Source organism: Coregonus lavaretus (genome assembly GCF_964263955.1).
Source record: "Coregonus lavaretus genome assembly, contig: HAP1_SCAFFOLD_6396, whole genome shotgun sequence".
Classification (NCBI taxonomy): Eukaryota; Metazoa; Chordata; class Actinopteri; order Salmoniformes; family Salmonidae; genus Coregonus; species Coregonus lavaretus.
In genome coordinates, this window is record NW_028156513.1 from 2,415 (window position 1) to 11,436 (window position 9,022).

A 9,022-nucleotide genomic window follows, 5' to 3' on the forward strand; every position below is an offset into this window, starting at 1 on the left:
GCCGATGGTGTTACTTTAATTTTTGGGGGGACAGCTTTCGGACAAGTAAAAGATCAGTCCTACTTGTTCGAAGGACAAGTAGGACAAAAAAAGTTAATGCCCTGTGTTGTGTGACAAATCTGCAGATTGTACACTACCGTTCTAAAGTTTGGGGTCACTTAGAAATGTCCTTGTTTTCGAAAGAAAAGCAATTTTTTTGTCCATTAAAATAACATCAAATTGATCAGAAATACAGTGTAGACATTGTTAATGTTGTAAATGGCTATTGTCGGCCAGTCTGCACAGCGTGCTATCGACCCAGCGTGCTATCGACCCAGAGCTTATTGGACTTTCTGCCGGAATCACTGGACCCTAGCGCCGGATCATCACAACCAGCTAGCTAGCTGCAACCTGTTGTTGGCTGATTACCATTACCCTATAGCAAGCACCAGTTAGCCTTGAGCTAGCCTCAGGCCCATCTCCCGGCTATCTACCTCTCTGTCAACCGGACGGGACCTCCTAGTGTTGACACTGAGCCCCGCCGATCCAACACGACTGGTTTGCCGACGTAATAGTCTGATGTGGTTTCAACAGGCTTCCCGTTGCGACGACCACGAAGATCCATCTGCCTCCCCCGGCCCGCTAGCACCCTGCTAGCTGTGCTGAAGCGCCAATTTGAACTGCTCTCGGACTCACATATTGCTGTTCACTGGACCTTATGATCACTCAGCTGCACAGCTGATGCCTGCTGGACTGTTCCTTTACACGGTACCCTGTCCTGTTTATTCTGTTTAGTCTTAGCCCAAACGTTATCGCTATTTCCAGTTGTGTCTTAGCTCTCTCTAATAACACATGTGACTGCTTTATGCCTCTCTCCCATGTCAATTATGCCTTGCCTATTGCTGTTTGGGTTAGTTCTTATTATACAATTTCAATGTAGAACCCCTAGTCCCTCTCAAACTGCCTCATATAGTTCCTTTGTTCCTCCCCCCATACACGCCGAGACCGGCTCCATCGATGCCTCCAATGACGCTATCTCTTTCATTGTTACCCAACGCTTAGGGTTACCTGAACTGTACTCATATCCTTCCATATCCTTTTCTGTACATAATGCCCTGAATCTTTTCTACAACGCCCGGAGAACTGCCCCCTTTATTCTATGTACCCAACGCACTAGAAGACCAGTTCTTAAAGCCTTTAGTCGTATCCTTATTCTAGTCCTCCTCTGTTCCTCTGGTGATGTAGAGGCTAACCCAGGCCCTGCAGCCCCCAGTATCACTCCTACTCCCCAGGAGCTATCATTTGTTGACTTCTGTAACCGTAAAAGTCTTGGTTTTCTGCACATAAATATCAGAAGCCTCCTTCCTAAGTTTGAGTTATTCACTGCGTTAGCACACTCCGCCAACCCTGATGTTCTAGCGGTGTCTGAATCCTGGCTTAGGAAGGCCACCAAAAATTCTGAAATTTCCATCCCCAACTATAACATTTTCCGTCTAGATAGAACTGCCAAAGGGGGTGGAGTTGAGAGCACGAAGCACCGCCCAACACAAGTTGTAGTCTTTCAGAGACTGGAAAACATTTGTCTGCTTGTTTATTTACTAATGAATCTGCCGATAGGAACATCCCTGAAAGACATCCAATGGCTCTATGGAACAAAGACAACCATATCTACACCCACACAAACTTATATAAAATAGAGCCTTATAGTGCTATCAGTATCACGAAATGCCACAAATCAGGACTACACCCCCATCAATACACCGGAAGCTGTCATAGGGTGTATCATATGGTGTATCATTCAGCGCGTGAAGCCCTGACCTGCCTTCCTCCTAGGCAATTATATGTGAAACAGATCTCACTGTCCTAGAAATGCTTCAGACCTGATGAAAACAAGCCCAGATTCCCCCAGGGTGACATTCTCCTTTAAAAACCCATTTTGTCATTTGAAAAAGTGCCCATCACACAATTTGTTTGGTTGGAAATTTTACATACAAATTATTTTCAAGATTATTTTTAAGGCTATTTACTGAATGTTTCTGTTTCAATAAAATACATAATTTGAAGAACACACATTATTGTGGCAATTCATATTTTGCAGTAAAATACTTTAATCTCAAGAGAAGACAGGTTAAATGTTAAAAAATGGTTTATTGTTCTCTTACTTAGGCAATTGGCTACTTCATGTGCTTGTGGAAAAAACACTGACCAAGGAAATTACCAAATTTCGCAACACTAGCAATAAAGAATTGCGAAATAAATGGAATGTACAAGGAGAGTCTGAAACATGATCCACATCCTAGCTGTATAAAGAGGCAGAGAAAACTCTGGAATACAGAGAGAAATAAAGACTACTGCGTGTCTGTTGGTATCACTGTGCTGCTGCAGCCTGTCTGCGGCGGGAGAAGAGACTGAATCCCAGACATCACAGGACTCATGCTACCCTGACTTGTGCAAGCTCCTGAAAGACTTCGGTGTCATGGAGGAGAAACTGCGAACCACGGTGGAAAAACTGGGAGTCATGGAAACCCAGCTAAAAGTTAGCGAGAATCAACTCGAGGAACTGAAAAATCACGAGAGAGCGAAGGTGATCTTTTCGGCTGCCCTGGGCGGGAACGGGCACACCGGGCCATTCGACCATGACACTACCCTGATCTACAAAGAAGTCATCACTAACATCGGCAGTGCCTACAATCCAAGTACAGGTGTATTTGCTGCCCCTGTTGCAGGGGTCTACTACTTCAGCTTCTTCTACCATGCGGGAGGAGGTCATGCCCATTACATTTCCTTGTTCAGGAATGGACAGCGCATGGCCAGTTCCTCTGATCACCAGTGTAGCAGTGATGGAGCTGACAACGGGGGGAACGCAGTCACTCTACAGCTGGAGGTGGGGGACCAGGTCTTCCTACGCCTAATGGCTAACGCACACGTGTGGGACTCTGTAAACGTCACTACCTTCAGTGGGTTCCTGCTCAGCTATGTGTGATGAAATACGTTGGTAGCGCTGTCCTCTGCTTTCTACTTTTGGTGATATTATTATTGCGAAAAGCTGATCTTTCTCACATACTGTAAGTCCTGTATCCTAATTCATAATGTAATCTATATATCCATCATAATGTAATCTATATATCCATCATAATGTAATCTATATATCCATCATAATGTAATCTATATATCCATCATAATGTAATATATATCTATCATAATGTAATCTATATATCCATCATATCCATTATCATGTAGTCTATATCCTATTTGATGTATTCAGGCTGACATTGGCCTAGTGTTATCCTGTACTATGTAGTTTGGGCTAGCGTTATCCTGTACTATGTAGGTTGGGCTAGCGTTATCCTGTACTATGTAGGTTGGGCTAGCGTTATCCTGTACTATGTAGGTTGGGCTAGCATTATCCTGTACTATGTAGGTTGGGCTAGCGTTATCCTGTACTATGTAGGTTGGGCTAGCGTTATCCTGTACTATGTAGATTGGGCTAGCGTTATCCTGTACTATGTAGGTTGGGCTAGCGTTATCCTGTACTATGTAGGTTGGGCTAGCGTTATCCTGTACTATGTAGGTTGGGCTAGCGTTATCCTGTACTATGTAGTTTGGGCTAGCGTTATCCTGTACTATGTAGGTTGGGCTAGCGTTATCCTGTACTATGTAGATTGGGCTAGCGTTATCCTGTACTATGTAGATTGGGCTAGCGTTATCCTGTACTATGTAGGTTGGGCTAGCGTTATCCTGTACTATGTAGGTTGGGCTAGCGTTATCCTGTACTATGTAGGTTGGGCTAGTGTTATCCTGTACTATGTAGGTTGGGCTAGCGTTATCCTGTACTATGTAGGTTGGGCTAGCGTTATCCTGTACTATGTAGATTGGGCTAGCGTTATCCTGTACTATGTAGGTTGGGCTAGCGTTATCCTGTACTATGTAGATTGGGCTAGCGTTATCCTGTACTATGTAGATTGGGCTAGCGTTATCCTGTACTATGTAGATTGGGCTAGCGTTATCCTGTACTATGTAGATTGGGCTAGCATTATCCTGTACTATGTAGGTTGGGCTAGCGTTATCCTGTACTATGTAGGTTGAGTGACAGTATCTCCCATCTTCTTTGGTTTCTGATGTGATTACTGTGTGTTGATGTTGTTACAATCTTGATCTCAACACCAAGACAAATCACCAGCAATAAAGTCTTTAAAAAAGAGAGAAGTAAAGAATTTCTGCCTGATTCCATTTTTTCCCCAATTGTTAAATTGTTGTCCCAAATTAGAACATACATTTGCTGCTCAGGATCACCTGGCCCCTCTCAGGTCCTCAAATCTCTAAACACAAAACACAAAAGAGACAATTTCCCCAAACCCCACAGACCTCTTGCGAAATGAAACACAGCAATCAAAATCATGTACTCTCTGCTCAAAATGAGACACACCGAGATCACACTAATGTGACATATTCAAAACACTACTATCAGAACCTATTTCAGTGGAAAGACTAAGATTATGTTGTTATACTGTATATTGTTTGTGTGTACTCAAACAAGAATGGAACACATATTAAAGTTTTATATTTCAATATGACCCAATACATGTCAAACAGCATACTGTAGGCACACATACAGTAAATATGCAAAGGAAGAAAAATATGCCTATTTGTACTACTGTGTGTTATGTTAGATCAAATGTACGGAAAAGTCAAGAAACAAATAGTCCATTGCGAAAACAAAATCAGTCATGTCTGTTGTTTTGGTCTGGACACAGATTTGAATCCCATCTCTTTCTCTTTCCCATCTCTATTCCATCTCTTTCTCTGTCCCATCTCTTTCTCTATTCCATCTCTTTCTCTATCCCATCTCTAACCCATCTCTTTCCCATCTCTATCCCATCTCTTTCTCTATCCCATCTCTTTCTCTATCCTATCTCTTTCTCTATTCCATCTCTTTCTCTATTCCATCTCTTTCTCTAGTCCATCTCTTTCTCTATCCCATCCTTTATCCCATCTCTTTCTCTATCCCATCTCTTTCTCTATTCCATCTCTATTCCATCTCTTTCTCTATCCCATCTCTATTCCATCTCTTTCTCTATCCCATCTCTTTCTCTATCCCATCTCTTTCTCTATCCCATCTCTTTCTCTATTCCATCTCTTTCTCTATCCCATCTCTTTCTCTATTCCATCTCTATTCCATCTCTTTCTCTATCCCATCTCTATTCCATCTCTTTCTCTATTCCATCTCTTTCTCTATCCCATCTCTTTCTCTATTCCATCTCTTTCTCTATTCCATCTCTTTCTCTATCCCATCTCTTTCTCTATTCCATCTCTATTCCATCTCTTTCTCTATTCCATCTCTTTCTCTATCCCATCTCTTTCTCTATCCCATCTCTTTCTCTATCCCATCTCTTTCTCTATTCCATCTCTTTCTCTATCCCATCTCTTTCTCTATTCCATCTCTATTCCATCTCTTTCTCTATCCCATCTCTATTCCATCTCTTTCTCTATCCCATCTCTTTCTCTATTCCATCTCTTTCTCTATCCCATCTCTTTCTCTATTCCATCTCTTTCTCTATCCCATCTCTTTCTCTATTCCATCTCTTTCTCTATTCCATCTCTTTCTCTATTCCATCTCTTTCTCTATTCCATCTCTTTCTCTATCCCATCTCTTTCTCTATCCCATCTCTATCCCATCTCTTTCTCTATCCCATCTCTATCCCATCTCTTTCTCTATTCCATCTCTTTCTCTATTCCATCTCTTTCTCTATCCAATCTCTTTCTCTATTCCATCTCTTTCTCTATTCCATCTCTTTCTCTATTCCATCTCTTTCTCTATTCCATCTCTTTCTCTATCCAATCTCTATCCCATCTCTTTCTCTATTCCATCTCTTTCTCTATTCCATCTCTATCCCATCTCTTTCTCTATTCCATCTCTTTCTCTATCCAATCTCTTTCTCTATCCATTCTCTATCCCATCTCTTTCTCTATTCCATCTCTTTCTCTATCCCATCTCTTTCTCTATCCCATCTCTTTCTCTATCCCATCTCTTTCTCTATTCCATCTCTTTCTCTATCCCATCTCTTTCTCTATTCCATCTCTATTCCATCTCTTTCTCTATCCCATCTCTATTCCATCTCTTTCTCTATCCCATCTCTTTCTCTATTCCATCTCTTTCTCTATCCCATCTCTTTCTCTATTCCATCTCTTTCTCTATTCCATCTCTTTCTCTATCCCATCTCTTTCTCTATCCCATCTCTTTCTCTATCCCATCTCTTTCTCTATTCCATCTCTTTCTCTATTCCATCTCTTTCTCTATCCCATCTCTTTCTCTATCCCATCTCTTTCTCTATCCCATCTCTTTCTCTATCCCATCTCTATCCCATCTCTTTCTCTATCCCATCTCTATCCCATCTCTTTCTCTATCCCATCTCTTTCTCTATCCCATCTCTTTCTCTATCCCATCTCTTTCTCTATTCCATCTCTTTCTCTATTCCATCTCTTTCTCTATCCCATCTCTTTCTCTATCCCATCTCTTTCTCTATCCCATCTCTTTCTCTATCCCATCTCTTTCTCTATCCCATCTCTTTCTCTATCCCATCTCTTTCTCTATCCCATCTCTTTCTCTATCCCATCTCTTTCTCTATCCCATCTCTTTCTCTATCCCATCTCTTTCTCTATCCCATCTCTTTCTCTATCCCATCTCTTTCTCTATCCCATCTCTTTCTCTATCCCATCTCTTTCTCTATCCCATCTCTTTCTCTATCCCATCTCTTTCTCTATCCCATCTCTTTCTCTATCCCATCTCTTTCTCTATCCCATCTCTTTCTCTATCCCATCTCTTTCTCTATCCCATCTCTTTCTCTATCCCATCTCTTTCTCTATCCCATCTCTTTCTCTATCCCATCTCTTTCTCTATCCCATCTCTTTCTCTATCCCATCTCTTTCTCTATCCCATCTCTTTCTCTATCCCATCTCTTTCTCTATCCCATCTCTTTCTCTATCCCATCTCTTTCTCTATCCCATCTCTTTCTCTATCCCATCTCTTTCTCTATCCCATCTCTTTCTCTATCCCATCTCTTTCTCTATCCCATCTCTTTCTCTATCCCATCTCTTTCTCTATCCCATCTCTTTCTCTATCCCATCTCTTTCTCTATCCCATCTCTTTCTCTATCCCATCTCTTTCTCTATCCCATCTCTTTCTCTATCCCATCTCTTTCTCTATCCCATCTCTTTCTCTATCCCATCTCTTTCTCTATCCCATCTCTTTCTCTATCCCATCTCTTTCTCTATCCCATCTCTTTCTCTATCCCATCTCTTTCTCTATCCCATCTCTTTCTCTATCCCATCTCTTTCTCTATCCCATCTCTTTCTCTATCCCATCTCTTTCTCTATCCCATCTCTTTCTCTATCCCATCTCTTTCTCTATCCCATCTCTTTCTCTATCCCATCTCTTTCTCTATCCCATCTCTTCTTCTAGGCAGAGTTGCAAAGTAAAAGCCATATCTCAGACTGGCCAATAAAAAGATAAGATTAAGATGGGGAATAGAACACAGACACTGGACAAAGATTGGAAAAAAGTGTTATGGACAGACGAATCGAAGTTTGAGGTGTTCGGATCACAAAGAAGAACATTTGTGAGAGGCAGACCAAATGAAAAGATGCTGTAGGAGTGCTTGATGCCATCTGTTAAGCATGGTGGAGGCAATGTGATGGTCTGGGGGTGCTTTGGTGGTGGTAAAGTGGGAGATTTGTACAGGGTAAAAGAGATCTTGAAGAAGGAAGGTTAGCACTCCATTTTGCAACGCCATGCCATACCCTGTGAACGGCGCTTGATTGGAGCCAATTTCCTCCTACAACAGGACAATGACCCAAAGCACAACTCCAAACTATGCAATAACTATTTAGGGAAGAAGCAGTCAGCTGGTATTCTGTCTATAATGGAGTGGCCAGCACAGTCACCGGATATCAACCCTATTGAGCTGTTGTGGGAGCAGCTTGACCGTATGGTACGTAAGAAGTGCCCATCAAGCCAATCCAACTTGTGGGAAGTGCTTCAGGAAGCATGGGGTGAAATCTCTTCAGATTACCTCAACAAATTGACTACTAGAATGCCAACGGTCTGCAAGCCTGTAATTGCTGCAAATGGAGGATTATTTGACGAAAGCAAAGTTTGAAGGACACAATTATTATTTCAATTAAAAATCATTATTTCTAACCTTGTCAATAACTACATTTCCTATTAATTTTGCTATATTTCCTATTCAAACTCATTTAATGTATGTTTTCATGGAAAACAAGGACATTTCTAAGTGACCTCAAACTTTTGAACGGTAGTGTATATACACACACACACACACACACACATATACACACACACACACACATATACACACACACACACATATACACACACACATATATATACACACACACATATACAGCTCTGGAAAAAATTAACAGACCACTGCAAAAATACAAGTTTCTCTGGTTTTACTATTTATAGGTATGTGTTTGGGTGAAATTAACATTTTTGTTTTATTCTATAAACTACTGACAACATTTCTCCCAAATTCAAAATAAAAATATTGTCATTTAGAGCATTTATTTGCAGAAAATGACAACTGGTCAAGATAACAAAAAAGATGCAGTGTTGTCAGACCTCGAATAATGCAAAGAAAATAAGTTCAAACTTTTGAACGGTAGTGTATATCTATGGGTGCTGGTGGAAGAGACTCTGAGTAACTCTGAGTTTTATCTCATGTTTGATATTAAAGACAGGAGGAGAGGAGATTAAATATTGTCCTTTTTAAGTTGACTGCTGCTCCTAAAAGGGTTCATTCGTTAATTGGCATGTGAAGTGAGTGAATGGATGAATATTAGAGAGTGAACTGGCTCTCTATCTTATGAGGAAGGAGAAACATTTACCTTTTAAAGTCTACAGACCAAGCTATGTTTATCTCAGTATGGTGCTGTGATCTTGTGATGTAAATGTGACCAGGCCTTTGGCCCCATAGAAATGATATACAACATAGAAGCTATATAGAAGCTGTGTTTTAGGATC

General features: G+C 41.1%; 1 protein-coding gene across 1 annotated transcript; it reads left to right on the forward strand.

The window, feature by feature from the left end:
* Positions 1–2,314: 2,314 nt before the first annotated feature.
* Positions 2,315–4,248, forward strand: LOC311126280 (complement C1q-like protein 4; the record flags this gene model as incomplete). The annotated part of the gene is made up of 1 exon (XM_084200289.1): positions 2,315–4,248. A coding segment is annotated over one exon (648 nt), but the record flags the coding sequence as incomplete, so codon positions are not given.
* Positions 4,249–9,022: the final 4,774 nt, after the last annotated feature.